The 20,610-nt window shown below is 47.4% G+C and overlaps 1 protein-coding gene across 2 annotated transcripts in view; it reads right to left on the reverse strand.

Annotated features, from left to right (window-relative positions):
- Window positions 1-483: 483 nt before the first annotated feature.
- GLDN (gliomedin) overlaps window positions 484-20,610 on the reverse strand; it is a 50,945-nt gene continuing 30,818 nt past the window's right edge. For both annotated transcript variants that reach the window (XM_033108820.1, XM_033108821.1), the window contains exons 3-10: window positions 19,125-19,142; window positions 18,635-18,742; window positions 10,409-10,546; window positions 7,846-7,983; window positions 5,089-5,172; window positions 4,871-4,996; window positions 3,667-3,817; window positions 484-1,901 (exon numbers count right to left, since the gene is read on the reverse strand). In XM_033108820.1, the coding sequence (XP_032964711.1) occupies window positions 1,424-1,901; window positions 3,667-3,817; window positions 4,871-4,996; window positions 5,089-5,172; window positions 7,846-7,983; window positions 10,409-10,546; window positions 18,635-18,742; window positions 19,125-19,142 (1,241 nt within the window). In that variant the 3' untranslated portion in view covers window positions 484-1,423. The remainder of the gene's footprint in view (window positions 1,902-3,666; window positions 3,818-4,870; window positions 4,997-5,088; window positions 5,173-7,845; window positions 7,984-10,408; window positions 10,547-18,634; window positions 18,743-19,124; window positions 19,143-20,610) is intronic.

Raw genomic sequence — 20,610 nt, forward strand, 5'->3', positions numbered from 1 at the left:
GTGGCCCTGCCTGGACCTCAGTGCCAGGTGAAGGATGTTTGAAGTACTGAGTTGGCAGGAAAATACACATAACAAGGACATTTCAGAGCAAGTTAAACTGGATTTTCTCCTGGCATTCAAGGGGACCAGATCACATCCTTTGAAACTATACGAGGGGAAGGACAGTTCACTAACTGCTTTTAGGAAGGCCCCTTAATTTTATGCTGTTCTCACCCTTCCCCTTTACCAAAAACGAAATGAGCACTTCTTGATCTGGAACAAAACAAAACATAACAAATAGGCTCTGGTGAGTAAGCCCTTCCAAGAGTCAGGCTCCCTTTATATGCTAGGTCGGGGGTCATCAAACTTTTGCTGTAAAGGGCCAGAGGGTAAATGTTTTAGCTTTTACGGGCCACTACTCAACTTTCTTGCAATGATTCAACTCTGCCATGATAGCGCAGAAGTAGTCACAGACTATATAACACACACCCAAATGCGTGTAACTGTGTTGCAATAAAACTTTATTTACAAAAACAGTTGATGGGCTGGCTGTGACCCGAGGGCCATAGTTTGCCCATCCCTGGTCTAGATAATAACCACATGGTGCCTCTCTTCTGAAAACTGCAAAGTACTTCCCGCGGTTCTAGCTAGATTAAGGCCCACGCACACGGTATTTAGTATGGAGAGTGGATCCATAGCTGTGGTAGAAAAAGCCAGTGAGACCGGAAGCCAGTGTATTTCCCACAGCTGCAAATCAGCATTATCAGAAGTTGATAGGACCGTGGAAGGGCCTGTTTCTATTTCATTAGGACCCCTGGGCATGTAGCTGTTCCTGGCTTCTGCTAATCTTGGAGTGGCAATCAGAAGCTGAGGGTAATAGTCATTCCGGTGCTGTGGTAGCAGGTGCAGATGCCGAGAAGGGTAATAAATTATAGGTAACATGGTACCTCAGCAGCCTTAAAGGGTCAGTGCAGCTTCCCAAGGCACCAAATATAAGTCAGCATTTAAGAATTCATTGCTCAAGCAATCAGGCTGATCAGCTCAGAGGTCAATTTGCTCTGCACATGTCTAAACACCAAAACCCAAGACCGAATATATAAAAGTGGCGAGAGCAGCAATAGCCAAGAGTCACAGAATTCCCTACAGGTAGGGAAAATCTCACCCATCATCTTATCCAGCCCTTTCATGTTACCAGTGGGGAAAACAAGGCCTGAAGAGGGAGAGGTAACTGGCCCAGCTAGTTTGTGGAGGAGTCAGCAAATCTCAGCCGTTTTGACTTCCAGTCTGTTATTTTCCTCTAAAGAATCTGAATTTAAAGAGCATCACACTCATGTCATGAGAGTACGATAGCCAAGTACCTGGCTACCCTTAAAGATAGTTTTCTGTTGGGATAGAAATGGTGCCAGAGAACTGAAATTTCCTGAGGGGAACAGAATGCATCCCGTCACTGGTTGAATGTAGCTGATAAAAACCGCATAGGATAAAGCATTAAATGGCCATCTTCCCACGAATATAAATGTTGGTCTCTCATATTGTATGATAACATGGCAAGAACAGACGGGGAAGTTCTTAAATCAAAGTTTGCGTTGATCTGTTTCCCTTCTAACAAATCAAAGGCAAATGTTACCCTCATGTCTTTGGTGTCCGTGACATAGAGGATCCCTCGGGCAATGAAGGCGTTGCCGGCCTTGGATTTGGGGTACGTGGTATTGATGTGTTGCACCACAGAGAATGTCCTCTCATCCAACTGGGCTACAAGAATGCTCGCGCCATCCACACTGGAAGCATAGATAATCCAAAGCCCCTTTTCATCTACAGCTAAATTGAAGTAAGTCTTGGAATTGGCAAAGAGGTATTTTCGATCAAAATACAAGGCATTTTCAAGCTTCAGAGTTTGGGACGTTTCTTTGCCAAATTCAAATCTGAAATGTGTAAAAAAAAAAAAAACAGTAGATTTGAGTCACGACTTTTGTGGACGAGGGTGGATTTTTAAGTCTCCTTTATTAAACTGGGGTGGGGCCTGTGATTCTGCATTTCTAGTAAGTTCCCAGGTCACAGCTGTACTAGTGGTCCATCCCAGTGCTATGAGCAGCAGGAGTGTAAAGGACCTCGCAGTGTCCACCTATTAGCCATGGGACCCCAGGGAAATTCCTTAACCTCAAGAATCCTCAGGTGTTTGCTGACCTCCTGAAATGCCCTGTCAAAGATTCCTGGAGTTGCAGAGGCTGCAAAAGATGATCTAGTCCAGTCCTTTCATTTTTGCACACGAAAAAGAAGTGACTGGCCTAGGAAAACTCAAATAAGTAGCAGAGCCAGAGTTTGAGCTTAGGTTTTCTAACTCCGAGTTTGGGGGTTCTTCCTCCACTCCGTGCTGGAATTTTAAGTCCAAAATTTCACAGGAATCTAAATGAAGGAGAACGTCACCAGCTGGAAGAGATGTAGCAAAGTCATGGCTGTGAAGTCAGCTTATTTGTCTGGTAAGTGACCGATCAATGAAGCCACAACATGGAATCCCACGCCCTCAGCTCCTGGAGGCTGCCTTATTTGACCAAGTCCAAATTTAGACCATATCAAAAAGTGAATTATGATTCAAAAGGTACCCGATTCCAGGAATGAAAATTCAGGGACATGGGCTAAAAGAAAAGGAAAACACTAGAGGGTGCCATTGAGCAGCAGAAGAAATGTGAAGCGTGTGAATCTGGGGATATGCCTTGAAGCATCACAAATTTGAAGCCAGCTAAGAAGCCCTGAAGTAAGTTTGAAGAGAAACTAAAGAAGAGGGAGGGCTTGAGAAGGCCCTGCCTGCCCATGTCAGTTCATGGGGCTCGCCTTCCCCTGAAGGCCTGGAATTCGGGACGGCCGTTCACTCCCTGCCTGGTACTGGCACCCAGCAGCGGCAGTCCCTCATGAGGCTCGTCTCTCCCCACACACAAAGGATCTAATTCGGTGTGTCTCTCCCTCTGCTCCCAGCTTGTGGCCTGCCACAGAGAGGGCCTCAGTACAAGTCTCTGAACCAGTGGATCACGCAAGGTTAGCTTCATTAGAAGACTCATTCTTACAGGGGCTAATCCTCTTTCTGGGGCTCATTCACCCCAGAACTCCCCGACCACTTCACCCCCATGTAAAAGCCTGATATAAATGGCAACAGGGAGCCACAGGGTTAAATGAGGAGAAATGGAGAGGAAGGAGTATGTCTGGGGAATGACGACTTTGGAACAGGAGGTGGGTCCGCCGCTGTCCTTTTCTATTAGCACAAGACTCTTGCCCAAATGAGGTTGCTGGGGACACGTTGGGACGCTGGGGCAGGCTGGTAGATGACGCGCTGAGAGGCAAAGGGAGGGCATTGCCAGCCATAGCTGACATGTGTCTCGTGTGGCTGGTTTAACTGCACGTTATACTAGAAAGCCCGTCCCCACCCTAACCTGAGTGCTCCAGTGCCAACGCGGGTGTTGAGGCTGAAGAAGGCGGGAGGGAGAAGGATCCTAGGCCTCCCTCAAGGAGCTTGTCTCTTGTCTTGAATGCCTAGGACCATGGCTTTCATCATACTGGGACTGTTGTTTCAAACAGGGCTACAGCTAGAGGGCTGCAGAGGCTCTGGTCCACCTCTTTATTTCTACTGAGGCTGTGGAGACCACGGGTGATGTCTGGGACACATGAGAAGGTGCTGCGGGGCCCCAAGTGACTCACCTCACTATGGTGTTGGAGCCTCCTTTGTGGTAGTAGAGAGAGCTGTTGTAAACGGCATGCCCACAGCCATGGAAATAATACGGGAGGTGGATGAGCGAGTAACTGCCATTCAGCAGGGAGGGCTGGTCCTTGAATTCCTTCACCCTGATGCCTGCAGGAGGGAAGCCAGGGAAAGGCTGTTACCATCGCTCTGGTCTGGCAGTCACAGCTTGGGAGTGAGTGGAGGGAGGAAGGTGAAAAGGAGGGAAGTTGGAGTGAGATGTCCTGCAAGCGACCTTGTCCAATTTGAAGAGTCTCAGATTTCCAAACTCAAAAGTCCACTTCTCTCCTATGGATTCTCAAGGGCCTTTCAAATGCAGTAGCCACAGAGTCAGCTTTGCCCCTCCCAGGAAAACTGTGTCACCCCCTCCCAGCCCCACTCCAGATTGTTTATAAAATGTTCTGTCAGATTGACATAGGCCTGTACTAGGAATAGCAAATACCTGGCGGTTGTTCAGTCCCTCCTGCCTTCCACAGCAGCCACTGCTAATTCACATTACTATTTCTCTTTCCGTTCGAGCCCCAGAATGCTGCTCAGCTGGTAATCTGGGCAGTCACTACCAGCTGATCAGTTAGCCCTGAAGAAATGAAGCAGCATATCTCAGTATTGCTCTGACCAGTGAGTATGGCCAGACCCTTTCTGGAATGAGCTCACTGCTACCACGACCAGCAATTCCTGACCACATCCCTTTGGGGCAGTATGACTAGAATCATGCTCAGATGCAGTGTCTCTGCAAGATGGCCCTTCACCTTTTCCCCTGGGCTCTCTGTCCACCAAATACCTGAGAAGATGGCCAAAAGTACTCTCCTGGGGGTGCCACCTTCAGAGATAGATGAACAGTGCAAGAGATTTTGTCTCTGACATTTCTTCCCCATTATGGTTTTGGGGTTTATGAGACCATCAGTCATAATGCTATGTTGTTTCCTTCTGGATACTTTGCCTAAAATTGGATAAGCTCCATTAGGGGTGCCCAGTCATGAGCGATCAGTGTGCTCAAAGGAGAAAAGTATTCTGCCCACTCATTTGTGCTTTCTAAAATGGAGAGCAGTTGTGACACCAATTAGCAGGGATTTCAGACACACAGGCAGAGAATCAGCCTGAAGGTAGGCAACAAATGAAAGATACCATGACAACAGATACCGATCACCTGCCAAGTGAAAGTACCTGAAAAATGTTCAGTCACCCAGATCCGTTCATCACTCTTGTTAGCAGACTCTCTTATCCAAGTCCCAAATGTTTCCGTAACTTTTAATACTTGCGTTGGATTTCCAATGGAAGTGATCGTGGATTCTACCAAAAGAGGAGAAAGTTACTCGCCCGCCAATTATGATTTTAAGGTATCCAATTTCTGAATTTCAAAATAGGGTGCTTTGTTCCTGTACCTGCTCGTGGGGAATGGTGTTCACTGACTTTCTCATCAGCTTTTCCAACCAAGGTATCGTCGTTGGGGATAGCACATGTTTCACCTAAAACAACAATAATCAGAGCACATGCAGTTGGCACAGTGAGATTTGTGTAACTCTATCATTGGCGCTTTCCCCAACCTCAATACAGACTCTAGGCCCAAGCATCCCTTACACTAGGCCCACCAAGTTTTCTGATTGCTTGCTTTTAAACAAGTCATACACTTACAAATTTTCCCCCTGCACGGTGACTACAGTTGCTAAGATGGTACGATGCCAAGAGGATTTCAGTAAAAGGGGAAAAAGTGGCCTGAGCCAGCCCATTCAAGCCCTCAGCCGTCGGATGGAAAGAGAGGTTTCCTGACACTTTCCTGGTCTCTCTGGGCAGGTGGTATTATTATTACTGCATTGTTCTGGAAGGATTTTCACTTTCAGGGAAGCCGACGTAGAGGTGTGAGGAGCAGCCTTATGAGTGGGTGGCCCATTTTACCCCTGCTTCCAGGACTGCTGGGGGAGGAATCACAGAGGAAGAGACTTGAGGCAGCCCGGCCCAGAAACATCGGAGCCCCTCACCACCATTTCCCCACTTGCCTTGCTGGAAGGCCTATGGGATTCAAGTCCTTGATGGGTCCCTGATTCGGAGCTGGTTTGAAGCTACACCTGAATTGGAATTCACTGTTCCCATTGTTCCCAATGGGCTGAATTCAGACTTTTGGTGAAGAGGTGGCTCAGGGTGGCAGAAGCAGGATGGGAGGAGGAGAGGAACATGGTCAGCGCAGACACAGGGAGTGGATTGACTGGGGTAAAGGCCCTGGTCTGGAGCAGGTTGGGGCAAATCGGGCTTTCTGGGGAAGGCCAGGCCCACTGGCCTAGACAAGTCTGATGGGTTCACATCACCTTGTGGTTGCTGGGTAGAAAGGAGCAGCTCTGTTGTCAGTAGGGAAGCTCACAGAATAATCTGGAGAGGTTTCTTTATCAGTAAAATAAGGGGGCGGGACCCTCCATGATCTCCAAGCTTCTTTCTAGCTGGAGGAGCAGTGTTTCTCTGAAGTCCTTCTGTCACCCAATGAGAGCAGTCTCAGGGATCTGTTCCGACTCCCCCACATGCAGTCCTGCTGCCTCTGAGTTTCATCTGGAGTTTCTACTTAGGAACTTGGGCTTTGCACAAGAAAGGGACAGGGAGACCCTCCTGTTCTTAGTCTGAAGAAAAGACTCTCATTAATTCCTGGTTGTGCCAACCTGCTTCTAAAGCTGTGGGGGCAGGAAAGGGGTTAAAGAAATGGAATTTGGCTGGAGAGAGGGTCAAGGTCAGATGCAGGAAGCTTGGCTGCAGAGGACTAATTTTTAGGGGGCAGAGTGGAAGATAATGGCCTGTCATTTAAAGCAGTCTTCACAACTCTGGAGCCCAACTCCTGCCCACCAGCCTCTCAGTCCACAGGCAGGCAGAGGAGAGTGCTTCTGCAGGCACCCACTGTCACTGGCTGACAGAGCCCTGCAAAGTCGAATTCCACAAAGCTCAGTCAGATCTGCCCTCCTCTCGGGCTAAGGTTCCCCCTCAGTTCATTCTGCGAGGGAAGCTGAACAAAGGGCTGACGCTAATGGAGGGGGTGGTGCTGAACACCAGCGTATGAGCAGCTAACTGCTGAGCAGAATTGTAATCAGGCTCCATTTAGGGGTGTGTGTGTGTGTGTGTGTGTGTGTGTGTGTGTGTGTGTGCTTTGAAAGCACATACTCGCCCACTCTGACAGCTGAGTGCATGCCCCCTAAATGCCTTCCAGAAAGAATAGTGCACCGAACAGAACTAAAGACTGTTTAGAAAAGTGGCAGTGAAATCCACAGCAAGTGTGAGGGACACTCGAGCACGGCCCTCCTCTCTGCCACGGAAGCGACAGCATCAAGTTGGGCCTCCTCATGGCCCAAGTAGGTGAGTAGGTCCCAGGTCACTGCTTTTGAGGAGACTCTTTAGCATCACCCTCAAAGTATTTTCCATTAATATGGCTCTTGATTTCTAAGCCTGTGGCCACCTCTGTTACAAACTGGCCAAAGAACAAGTCCTCTTGGTCTACCAGAGATCAGGTGTTCCTTGCCTTTGATTGGCTTAGTCTCAAAGTGTGAATTTCCATCTCCGAAAGGAAAATGCTCTAAGAGCAGAGACTTCACAGACACACCTGGGTTTAAATCCTGGCTCTGTCACTTCCTAATTGTCCTTTAGCAAGCTATTTAGCAACTGGAGGTTTTAATTTTGTTCTATAAATTGGTGACAATAACAATGCATATATCCTAGGATTGCTGTGAGAATTAAATGACCTAAGCACTTAGCACCATGCCCGGAACATTGTTAGCACTCAAAGTGGCAATGGCAGTGCTGTGGCGATTTGACCAAACTGAACTTGCCCGTCACCTCCTCAAGCATCAGTCGAGCCCTTCACGCTCCAAAGTGAACAGCTTAGCCTTCGAGATGATTTCGGGGGAGAAGGATGGTGGATTTGGCAAGGAAGAGGAATAGTCTGGTGATAAGCGAAGGGAGAAGGATGAGCGAACAGGTAGGGGGGCGAATTTTAAACTTGCCACCGGTCCTCATTCCCAGGCTTTCCATAAACATGTTGTGAGAGAAAACTCTCACTTTGGACACAATCTCCTCCCGCTGTTTAAAAAATCTGGTCACAAAATCTGGATGAAGCCCAAGAGTTGTGACACAAGCAGAAAAGACAGATTCCCTGGGGCAGGTTTGGTGACCTGGGCACTGGCCGTTGAACATGTTTGGCTGCCGAGAGCCTTTAGATCTTCTGCTTCCGGGGGGCCCTGGGGGACCTGGAGGGCCGGGGGGCCCAGGTAGGCCAGGCGGGCCTGATGGGCCTGGGTCACCTTTGGCACCTGGAGAGAGAGAGAAAGGGGATAGGGGAGAGAGGTTGATTAAAGAGGCATAATCAGAGATGGGTTTCACACCAGGGAACAGGAGAATGAGCAATTGCAGGGAAGCTCGCTAAGCAACCCCTCCCAGAAGTGACTGCTCTAGCCTTGTCCGTGCAGAGCTGAGGAAGCACCCACAGCAAGTGCTGAGTTCCAACTACATGACAGGAACTGCGTGCCACGAATTTTACAAATCTCCTCCCTGTCGTTCTTCCCATCCACTCTGTGAAGTAGCAGTAGTAACCCCTCAGTGACTTGAGTCTGAGGGAAATTCGGTGCTTTGCCCAAGGTCACACACTGCATAGGGCTGGAACCCAGCCTCACGTGGGGCTCACTCCAAAGCTCATCCCCATTTCACTGGCTGACGTCCGTGGACCTCAACCCTGACTGCTTATTAGAATTGCCCAAGGAGCTTTAATACAATTCTAATGCCTGGACCCCATCCCAGACCAATTAGATCAGAATTGCGGGGATGTTGCTCATCTGTATTTTTTTATTTTATTTAATTTTGCAAGCACAGTTGACATACAATATTATATTAGTTTCAGGTGTACAGCATAGTAGTTAGACATGTATATAACTTACAAAGTGATCCTCCCGATAAGTTTAGTACCCATCAGACATCATACATAGTTATTAAAATGTTGTTGATTATATTCCCTGTGCTGTACTTTACATCCCTGTGATTGTTTTTATTCATCTGTATTTTTTAAAGTCTCTACCTGTGCAGCCAGGTATCAGGAGCTTCTGTCCAGCTCTGTGACCTTGAGCAGGCAGCTTAATCCTGCTGAGCCTGCTTCTTCATCTCCAAATTGAGCCTCATCCTCCCTGCCCTCCCCTTTGAGAATGACAGGTCACTGGGGTGACCGCTCTGACAGCCGGCAGCCCTACACATCTGCAGGCAGCCATTCCTCTAACTTCAGGTAGCTAATGTGGAGGCACCTTCTGCAGGGGCCATTCATTCTGGAGTTTTAATAAGGACGCCACTGGGCTGGGTTGTTCAGCCCTTTGGTTCTACCCTCCTGTTTGGGGCTGCCACTGGTGATCTAAGGTCTCTTTCGCTGCCTCTTCCCAGTCAGACCAAATAAGCCTTTTCAGTCTCTTTAGAGTCGGCAAGCAGGGATCACAGAGGCTGGAGGTCGGTCTGTGCCCACTCTTGAAGGGGCAGAGATCTGTAGGCAGGGCAGACATGATCCAACCCTCCTACGCCTTCTCTACTCTCTGACCACTCAGCTCTGGCCTCGTCTCCTGAATTGGGGTACACTCAGGGAGGTTGCTTTTCTCAAAGGTTTGTCATCACCCCTCACTTGTTCAGTATCGGAGAATGCAGTATTCTGGATGTAGAGACTTCCCATATAACTGAAGTGTAACACAATCTTATATTTTCAAAGTATATTCACATACATTACCCTGTCAAAACACTTCTTAAATTTTATGTATTTTGCATAGCAACCTCCCTTTTATGAAACAAAGCATGAGAGACACAATTTGATCTTCCCTCGATGCTTTGGTCTTAGCACAGTGTCTGGCAAATAGCAGGTGATCAGTATATTTTCAATGGATGGATGGGCAAGTGATTCAGGGTCATCATTCTGAATATCTATCATCTTAGCTTCTTAAGAACAGATGTCATGTCTGTCATTTTCATATTCCTAGTCTCAGCTCTTAGCAAATGGTGCTCTCTGAAACTCAATAGACATTTATTGAATACAGTAATAGGATAGTGATGTTTTTATGATATAAATGGTCTCCAAAGCACTGTGCTTTTAAAATTCTCCTGTCTCTTCCTCCTCCGTGACCATCAGCTTTCACCTATTCTTCTCACCATGTGATTGTCTTTCTGTGGCTCACTGCACCTCCACCTTCACCCCCACAGACACCAACTGTCTGCTTTTAACCAGGGCTGAAAACCAGAAAAAGATCAGCAGTGCTGTTTGCCCCGGTATTGTGTCAAAGGCTGAGGATAAGGGCCTGGGGATGGTCCGACTTTGATGTGAAGACAATGCGTGTGCTTCCTATTAGTTGTTTTCCGAGTATCTTAAATGGCTTGCTTACTTGTATTGTTCTGGATTGTGCTGGATTTAACAGATATTAATATTTGGAAAAATGAAGCTTCCTTTATCCTAATTCAATCCAACCAAAATGTTTAGCTCTGAATTCCTTAACCTACTTTTGCTTAGATCCCACATCTGGTCTTGCCAACATTGGGTAACATGCACAGTTTCCTTCTTTTTGAAAACGCAGAATTCTGAAACATGCTACAAAATGGGTGGCCACATACTCATAAGGCAAATGAAGAGAGAAAACCCAGAGTAGCCCTTGCATTAAAGCCCAGGGAGGGCTCGGGGCCTGTTCACCCCGGAAGAGGGCCCAAGCGCCAGCCTCTTACCGGTGGGTAGCACATCATTGGACACGTCCCCTTTGTCTCCCTTTTCACCCTTCTGCCCTGCTGGTCCCTCGTTTCCGGTCAAGCCCAGTTCACCGGTGTCTCCCTTTTCCCCTGGAATTCCCGTAGCTCCAGGTAGCCCTGAGAAAAACAATGATTTATTAGTTGTTGTGCAAGAAATTCTGGCACGCTTCTTTGTGATATCGTACCGTGTACTTTCAAGGTGAAGCAGCTTCAAAAACAAAATACTTGACACATATAACCATTTTAGGACAGCAGTGTAAGCATGGTTAAGGAATAGTATTTCCAAGTGGCTCTAATAGAACAGTTTTAGACCTTTGATTAGGACAACAGGATGAAGAGAGGACTGAACCACAAGAAGGGACAGTCACAGAAAGAGAAGAAGGTAAGTCCTGATCAGAAGTCTGATCTATCCACACAGGTTGGATGGAGCACTCCAAGGGTTTGGCTTGATGCTAAACGGTGGGTGCTGTGATGTGCATTCTCTGGTTTATTCCTTATAACTTATCGGAGTGGAGTCTGGGCACTAATCCTTGCTCTCATTTTGTGGAAGTTGGAACTAAGACCTACAGTTGTTATAACTGATGCTGCTAAGTGAGCAGCAAAGATCTTCTGATTCCATCATCAATGCCCTTTTCTGTGACATTCCAATGCAAAATGCTTTTAATCAAAATAGCAAAGCAAGTTGCTTTAGGGCAGGCATTAAAAGGGATGGTTATAGTGTGAACAAATTGCAGTGGGTGAAATTTGTGCCTCTGCTCCTGGGGAGCCATTACTACAGGAATTGCAGTCCTGCCGTACACAGCTAGCAATTGCCAAGATCTACGCCAGGACCTGTCTCAGCATTGCACTTTGGGCAGCACAGGGTCCCAGTCCCTGGGAGAAGGGGCACGAGCTAGGTTCACAGGGTTGTCACAGAATACTGTTGGTGGGCAGTTTCCAGCCAGAAGCACAGGGAGGGGGGCCCAAACACAGCCTGGCAATCTCACGGTTCTGAAGAAACAAAAACAAGAATTTAGGGACATAGAGGTGGCTGGAATTTGTGAGACAGAATATGAGAGAAGAGATAGTTGTGTAGAAACTGCCAGAGAACTTCAGAACTTGAGTTCTTGGCTGAGTAATGATCTGTACAGGGTGTAAGACAGGGAAAGGAATGAACAGAAAGCACTTCACTGCACAATTCTCAGAGCCGGCACAGGGAAAGTTATCATTCCCACCACTCAAGGCCGAGAGATCTCAGAAAATGGTGGGATATTGGGTAGAGTCCTTGGAAAAGTCTTGTTTTAGTAGTGGGGCTAAATTAGCCCAAGAGTCAAGGCTGCTGTGGATCCATCATAGCAATGCTTACAAACGAGCTTTGAAAGGATTAAACTGATCTGCAAGTAATTTAACCACAGGCCAGAATAAAGTCCCAAATTTGAATCACTCAATGTGATGCTGCAAATTAACAATTTAAGAGGAAATCATATGGTCATCTCAATGGATACAGAAAAAGCATTTCATAAAAGTCAACACCCATTCTTGATAAAAATTCTCATCAAACTAGGAACGGAGGAAACATCCTCAATCTGAAAAAGGGCATCTCTGACAAATCTACAGCTAACATCATCCTTAATAATGAAAGACTGAATACTTTCCCTCTAAGATCAGAAATAAGGCAAGTTATCTACTGTCATCACTTTTATTTCGCACTACTGGGGATCCTAGCCAGTGCTAAAAAGCAAGGAAAAAGAAATAAAAGACACATTGGAAATGATGAATTAAAATTGTCTTTATTTGTAGGTGATGTGATTATTTATGTAGAAAATGTCAAGGCATCTGTTTAAAAGCTACTAGAACTCATGAGGACGCAGGGGCACTGAAGCCCTGAGACAGAAAGTGACTGCCTAATATCATACAATATGGATGAATTAACATGATCTCATTGCAGGGAGACATCTGTTCCTTCTGATGACAGCCTCCTGGAGATACTGCTCAATGGAGATATGGCTCAAAGTGGCAGCGATTTCAGGCAACAGGAAAGAGCCAGAGGCATGTTTTAGTGCAAGCAAAACTTGAATTCCTCTCAAAGTCTATAACCAAGAGGGCTTAGGATCCACTGCCTTTTCTAATTACCCTGCCAGTCCCCACGTCCCTTCTTATAGGCTGTGGCTAAGTAAGTACCCATTCACCCCTCTCCTATTGCCCATCAACTTGGACACTCCCCACCCTTTGTCATCCTTCTAGCATTGCAGTTGTCCTCCCTCCAGATTTAAAATCAAATCTGGACTGCCCCGACCCTCACTGCCTGCTAGCACCATAGGAGTCAATATAACTTCCCAAGGGACTCATAGAATTCTGGATTGGAAGGCACCTAGAGGTCATTTATATCGACCTCCCATCAAACCCTCAAAGCCTCTCTATCCCCCAACTGGTTCTTCTCACACCCTTTCAGCAATGGAGAGGTCATGGCATCACATCATATCATAGCACATCACAGATGGTACTCAAATATTCTGCATTGCCATTGAAGGTAATTATTCCCGAAAACACAAATCTGGAGCTCTTAGCACCTTTTCCTTTACGCCAAAGGAGAGGTAAATATTCAAAATGGTTTCTGCTCTTCCATATTCAAGGGACCCTGTAGAGACCATCCCAAGGAAAAGAGCAGTGTACAAAAGAATCTTTAAATGTTGATCACTATTCGAAAATGTAGTGAACAAAGAAACATTTGCTAGACTTCAGCCAACCTGAAAAAACATCTCAGTAAAAACCATGAAATTCAGAGGTAGCTGGGAGTCTTGGGTTCCCTGCCCCTGCCAGTGGAGGTCTCGGGCAGGTGTCACTCACTGAGAGGAGCTAGGGACATAACAGAAGGGGATGCGAGGAAGAGCGGAAGCGCCTCCATTTTCAGCATTTGCTCTGCCATGGATTCAGTAACACGGGGGCGAATCGTGCCTCTTGGGTGGATAATGGCTTGTGATACACGTCCCACAACAGCACTGGCAACGCATAGGTCTGGGTCATCCCTGCCCAGGGTCATCAGGACATCTTGCAGGGAAAGTGGTTTGCTCACTTAAGAGGGTGGTTTGCTCACTGAAGAGGAACCTTTAATCAGGGATCTCTGCATGAGAAGGCGTTCTTTTGTCAATCTTTTAAATAGGCAATTTGGCACATTATCTGCAGGACAGAAAAGATGAGACGGTTGCCATAGAGTCCAGTCAGCACAATGCATCAAGTCTAACTGATACCGGCTAAAGGTTTCACATGCCCAGATTTAGCCAAGCTCAGGGAAATGGTATCTTCTCGTTACTTCAGGGTTTTCTTTTTCAGGCATTTATTCTCGTCACAAAAAGCCTTTCTGCATCATCATCCTATTTCCCTTTCTTTTATTCTTTCCTCTTATCCCTTTGATTTTCTTTCTCAAAAAGACCATGTGTGAAACAGGAAAATGTTCCTACTGTGTTGCAGCTATTGTAAGTCCGCGCCCACAGGGGTGGGTGTTTACAGCTACCGATAGTAAAGCACTTTCCTTAAAGGTGTATTTTGAAGCTATCTGGGTCTGCATCTTCATCTTTAAGGTTTCGTTAAGAAAGGGTGGGGGATGTTTTGTCTCCGTATAATCTGTTAACCTCTTGTGACCATCGCCTCTGACAAAGTTTCCCTTGTTTTTGTTGATGAAACTTTCCAGCCATGCACTGGAGATGCACCGGTCTCAGGTGACACCACTACCGAATCACATTCACCGGCAGAAGACCCGTGTGTGGCACTTCCCACCCTGCCCTGACTCAGCTGTGCACAGTCACACTGTCACTCCATGTGGCCTGGACGTGGGCATTGTTTGTCCCATGACGCCAGTCAGCACATTCTGCCAGAGAAGAAGGGCCAGATTCTGCTTGCCTAACTCATGTGCTAGAATACATGAGTATTCTCTGCTCTTGTTCTTCCCCGATGGCACCCACTCAAAACAAGCCGTTTTCCCATCTTTAAAGTTGGGGGTTGCGTGATGTTGTGGGGGCCAATTCCAGCCTCCTCCCTGTAGGGGGTGAGGGAGGACAGCTTATTTTTGGCGAGACCATGTATCACAGACTGAGGCAGGGGGCAAGGGGCCTAGAGAGAGGGTGTAGCATAAAACCCAGCCCCAAGACTAGGATGAATAAGGAGGAGGGTGTTTATTTTTGGTTTCATGGGGCTTTCCTTTTTAGAGAAGACACTGTCGCATTAACTCTTAAGTGAGAAAGTGAGACAGATGGAGAGAAAGAAAATGTTTGGTTTTGAGGCAACAGAATGTCAAACGTCACTGAAGATGCTAGTTGCAAAATGACAACATTTAAGTCTCTTTTAGGTTCAATTATTCTCCTCAAATCTAAGTCAGAATTTTCAAATGAATACAGGTATTTCCACTTAGTTTTATTTTTGGTCTAAAACCAAGTTTCTCCTTCCCCGTTTTTGGAAACAACAACGATAAATAACATTAATATAGCACTTACTATTTGTGAGGATCTACCCTAAGCGCTTTACGAGGTGTGACCAAACAATATGGTGAATGTTTAAATAAAAAAAATATATTGCAGTAAAAGACACAGTGCCATTAATCCCCCTCAAAATACTCCCCCTTACTTCAAACACAAGGTCACGCTGCCAGGGCCTTGGCAGGTGTCCTGCGCTCTACCTGGGCCACTCCCTCCCTCACTTTCATCCTTCAGGTCGGACCTCAGACATGACTTCCTGATCCCCTCTCTCTCTGTCCTACAGCTCATAACACCCTGCTCTTTCCTTCAAACATGTATCTCACGTCATGATTACAGATGTATTAGATTGTTGACTCTTAATATCTGCCTTCCTACCAAGGATGGAAAGTTCCAGAATAGGGGTTGCGTCTGTTTTGTTTCCCCACTAGTGCTTTGAAACTTCACAATAAATATTTGCTGATGAACAGTCCCACCCTCTTCTGCGCAGTCCCATCTTCAGCCTCCTTTGCCGGTTCACCCGCTTCTACTCGGTCACTAGATGCTGCTGCTTCTCAGGGCTGGACCCAGGCTCTCCTCTCCTGTTAGTTCCCTCTCTCAGTGCACACACCCATGCCCACATGCCCATGGCCTCTGATACTCCCTGATGTAGATCTCTCGCCCCAGGGCCTCCTCTGACTTCAGACCTGCATCCCCAAGGCCCCCTGATTCCCTCTCCCTGGACATCTCAATCTCAGCGCATCCCATGCTGAGCTCCTGACAAGCTCCCTGAACCTGAGTCAGGGAAGAGCAGTCAAGCAGGGCAGAGACCTGTGAGCCAGTCTCAGGGCCTCCCTCCGCCTTCCTCCATATATTCATCCACCGCCACGGCCTGCTGATTTCACCAAATACCTCTCAACTCCATCAGTTGGTCTCTCCACATCCCTACCAGTCTTCCTTTCTTCCTGCAACTGTGAAAAGCTTCTGACCTGTCTCCCTGTCTCCTCTCTGGCTCCTCTTGTGTGTTTTTTCCAATGTGGTCTCATGCAGCAGTGGCAGTGGTGCTTCTGGAAGGCAGAGCTGATCACGTCACTCTCTACTACATGAAACCCCTCAGCGGCTACTCACTGCTTTCAGAATGAAGCCATTTCCCCTCTGTGGCCCTGCCAGCTCAGGTCCCTCTGCAAGAAGGCTGAGTTCTGGGTAGGATGGGATTCATCCTAAGGCTCAGGTAGGGAGGGAAAGCACAGCCCCAGAGCCTTTAGCAGCGTGACCGGGACGGCCCAGCCCTTGCTCTGGAGTCGGAGCTGGCCCAGGGATGACCATTGCTTTCAACAACCTCCTTCCATACAGCCAGGCTCTTCAAATAGCCTTTGTCCTCATATGTCTACAAGGGTGGTTAGTCTCCCCTTCCTGGGGCCTGGGCCAAGGACGCCCTGCCGGGCACTTGGTGACTTCAGTTCTAACCTCCACCTTAGTGGAAGCTTCTTGTTCCACATTGCTGACTCCAGGAGGCCTATCCCTGGGCAATTGCTGCAGGGGAGGGTCTGTGTCTTTGCTGCAGTTCCTATGGGATCTCCAGGAAAACAAGGACATGGTCAACCTCCATGGATAAACAAACCTGGAGATAAGACTTCTTCCTCATCTGCTGCTGTCTCCTGCTCCAAGCCTTCTCCCTTCCCTCCTGCAGCCGCCCTCAGCACAGCTGCCAGGGCAATCCCTGTGACACAGCAGGTCTCTGCTGTGCTGCCAACCTTCCCCATCTCGCTCTGAGTACAAACCACAGTTCTTCAAATGCCTGGGTCCAACCTGATTTGTTCTTCTTACCTCTCTGGTCTTAACTTGACCACATTCACCTCTCATCCTCTCTGTCCAGCCGCCGTGGCCTCCTCAGGCTCTATGGACATGCTGGACTCCCACACTCTGCTGGAACCCTTTCATCCAGAACCCCCAGAACTCCCTCTCTCACCTCTTCCAGGTCCCTTCTCAGGGGTCCTCCCTGGCTTCCAACTCTACAGTCACCCTCCCCCACCCCACCCACACTTCCCACCCCCTCTTCTTGCTCTATTTTTTCTCTTTGGCATTTAGCACCACGTAACAGATGATATAATCTACTTATTTATCCTGTTTATTGTCCATCTGCCCAGACTAGAATGTAAGCTTTATGAAGGCAGAGATTTTTGTCAGCTTTCTCATTTCTGGATCTCCAGCATCTAGAACCGTACCTGCCACATAAATACATGCTACCTAAATGAATGCGCTTTTCCTTTTCTCCTCTCACTGGGCTATGGGCTGCACGCTAAGCACATCTCTGCAAAGCCAGGGATCGGTTTCAACCCCTGTGAAAACCACCGCTTTCCCCTCTGCCCCACCCCCAGTGCTCGCATGGTGGGTCCCTCCCCCTCATGGCTGTCCCTCATAATATTCCTTATACCCAGAGCTGAATTCTCAGGACTGGATCACATTTCTGGGGGCTTCCCAGAATAAACCAAATGTCTGCACACTGACGGGCATCATTATTCGACGCTGATATCCATTCATAATTATAATTATTATGGGACGTGGAACAATCCATTACTTCTCTGTAATTCTGGCTATAATTGCCAGTCTTCTGAGGACCAAGCTGACGTGGACCACACTGCCCATTTTCACAGAGGCTGCCCTCTGGGAACATGAGTGTGTAGATTTTGCCAAGTGGCAGAGCCCCTGAACAATTCTCTCCTTCTTCACTGGCTCTCAGTTCAATTGCTTATGGGAATAAGAGCAGAGATGCTGGAAGGAGTTACTGTGCTGTCTGGGAGAATTTCCTGTACCTTCTAGACGAGGGCCTGTTCAAGTGAGTTGGGGTAGCAGAGCCAAGCGGTTGAAAATAAACAAGAGGGTGTGATGGAGCCTCCATCCTCCACAGTGGCCGAGAGCCAGGCCTTCCTAGAAGCCTCCTGAGTAGTCTCTACCCCCTGCACTCAAGCTTCCACCGTGCCATGTGCCAGTTTTTTTCAGTGAATCTGCTCAGGCATTCTCCACAACTCCCCAGGATTGGTGCTCAGAGCCCTTCAGAACTCGCCCCTGCCTGTCCCTCAGCCTCCTGCCAGGCCCTGCTTGAGCCCCTGCTTCTCACTACTCCCTGGACACACCTGACACCTTGGTGCTTCTGGGCCCTTTGCCAGGGTGAGGGCAGTGCTGCTACTCACAGCAGGGCAGAGGAAGTCCCTTGGAGATGCCAGCTACATCTTTGTAATCGTTCTGTGAACCCTGGACAGGAGTCTACATCTGGGACCCTACAACCTGAGTGCCATTCTTTTCGAATCATTTCAACTATTCCTCTAGCCAGGAAAACCCAGGAGCTGACATAGTCAACTAATTTTTAATCAAACACAAAGATTTTCTGGGCAGGAGGAGGCAGTGAAAAGGCAAGGCAGGAACTGACCCTCCAAAGAACTTGGGGCATTGCACACACAGCCATCACACAACCCATGGAGTACCCCTCCCCATGGCCGCCGCTCCTGCTCCTTCTGTCTGTCAGCTTTCATCAGAGCAAGCAGAAGAGTGGAAGTCAGTTCCCAGGGACAATACTTCTTCAGTTGGAGATAAACTGTCAAGAGAGTTGGACCAAAAAGTATGTCTTTGGCCCTGCAGAACACAGCAGCTTCCAGGCAAGAGTTAAACCAGACTTGCATGCAGAGATGCAACCCCGTTATCCCCACTGCACACACTTTGGCCCTTTCCAAATGCGGTAACAGAGACAAGCAACAAGAAAGTAATTAAAGAGTTGACAAAATACCCATTTTTCCTCTTTTCCCATTTGCTCCTTTTTCGCCTTTTGGGCCCTGGGGACCAGGCGGTCCATCTGATCCATTGTGTCCTGGTAACCCATCAATTCCTGGGGGTCCTGCATCAAAACATGGGGAACAGGAACATTAAAAAACAAAAGTCTCTTCATTGAAGTTAAGGTCATTTCCTTTAGCCAGTGAAACTGGGCAGATCCTTTTCCAGATCCTTTCCTGCTTCTACCCTTCCTTCTCTACCTTTGTTGCCCATGTCTGAAGCAGGGGGGGCAGGAAGGGGGAAACAGTGATGGCAGATTCTCAAGTGAGAGGGGACAGGAAAGCTCGTGACTGGGGTAGAGAGAGGAGGGGAACACAGTCATAGTCAGGGTTACCTCTAGATTCTCCCTACTTCCCCACCTCAGTCCTTCCTGAGTGATCCTGGGGAGCCAGACACCCAGATAATCCCTCCCACCCCATGAAGTAGAAAAATGCATGGGCTCTTACCTGGTGGGCCAGGTGGTCCTACAATAGAAAAATAAATTTAGGTGATAAACCATGGGTGAAAGAAACCAAAGCCAGCTCCATACCCAGAAAACAAAGAGCACCTTCCCCCTCTTAAAAAGTACTAATCACCTACTGGCACCAAGGAACCACCCCATACACTTCACTTAGAACTCAGTATATTTGCCAAAAAAATTCTTAAAAGAAATTCAACACAGACCAACTTGCCAGTCAAAACCACTTCTGTTTAAGTTTCAACAGACCAAAAATAATTTCTGAGCTGGCTTCATTATAGATTCATAAATCAGTCATCTTTCAAGCAATCAACCTAATTAAATGAGGTTGGGTGACAATGCAGGTGAGCTAGTGCAGCCCTGACACAGGTAAATGTCAGCAAATGGTAGTGCTGTCATTCTAGGGCTGAGGTCTGGCTGTCATGAGAGGAGTCCCAAGTGCTTTTATCCAGCCAGCGTGTCTCCTCTAGGATGCCAAGAGCAGAAGCTGGCTCTCTGGGTCTCTATTTTGTTGCATGAAATAGCCTGAGAAAAACTGAGGACCCAGATCAGGTAACAAATACCTTCCTTAGTGTGTAATTACCCAGAAAATCTAAGAGGTTCAGAAGAATCATTTACACAGAATCTAACAAAAAGATTTTGCTTCCACAAATAGGAATCTTATGATCAATTATTCTATCTGAGAACACAAACTATTAGGTTGTAACATGAGCAGATGAGGTCCTTTTGTTTCTCCAGACCACATATAAGGATGACCCAATATTGCAATGGAAAGGTCTTGCCCTAAGTCCAAGCTTATGACCTTTCAAAAAAACCATCATTTATTAAGCACTTACTATGTGCACCAAAATATGCCAAGAAGCAGAAATCTTGGTCACTATGTCTGTTGTGTTTACAATATACGTAAGGAAGATAGACACTTTGAAATCACAATGAAATGTGAGAGAGCTACAGAGAAGCAACCCCCAAAAGGGGTACTGAGGCAGTCTGTGAGGGCTTCCAGAAGGAGGACTTGAGCTGGGGCACTAAAGAAACAATGGGCCTGAGATGGCTGCAGGGGTGAGGGCTGGACATCCCACCCAGGGGACCAGCAGGAGTAAAGGTACAGAGGTGGGAACTTGCATGACTCAGGACAAGAAAGGAAGAAGACTGACCAAGCTGGCGCATATAGAGATGAGGCTGAGTAAGTACTTGGTGGGGCGGCAGCACGTGAATGCCAAGCAGAGCGGTATTTGTGAGGCAATAAGTTTTTAAGCAAGGGGCTGACACTGTGAAATTAGTGTGCATTCGAGACCCTCTCTGTAGATAGATGTTGAAGAGAACTAGGGAATTAGGTGAGAGAAAGAGAGAGACGGAAGTGAGGGGGTGGGGAGAAAATACCCAGAGGGTCTTTGTAGTTAAAATTAGGGACAAGATTATGGACAAATGTGGTTGTGACTGTAGAGTTATAGAGAAAGCTAGAAATTCAAGAGGTA

Source organism: Rhinolophus ferrumequinum, chromosome 6 (genome assembly GCF_004115265.2).
Source record: "Rhinolophus ferrumequinum isolate MPI-CBG mRhiFer1 chromosome 6, mRhiFer1_v1.p, whole genome shotgun sequence".
NCBI classification, from domain to species: Eukaryota; Metazoa; Chordata; class Mammalia; order Chiroptera; family Rhinolophidae; genus Rhinolophus; species Rhinolophus ferrumequinum.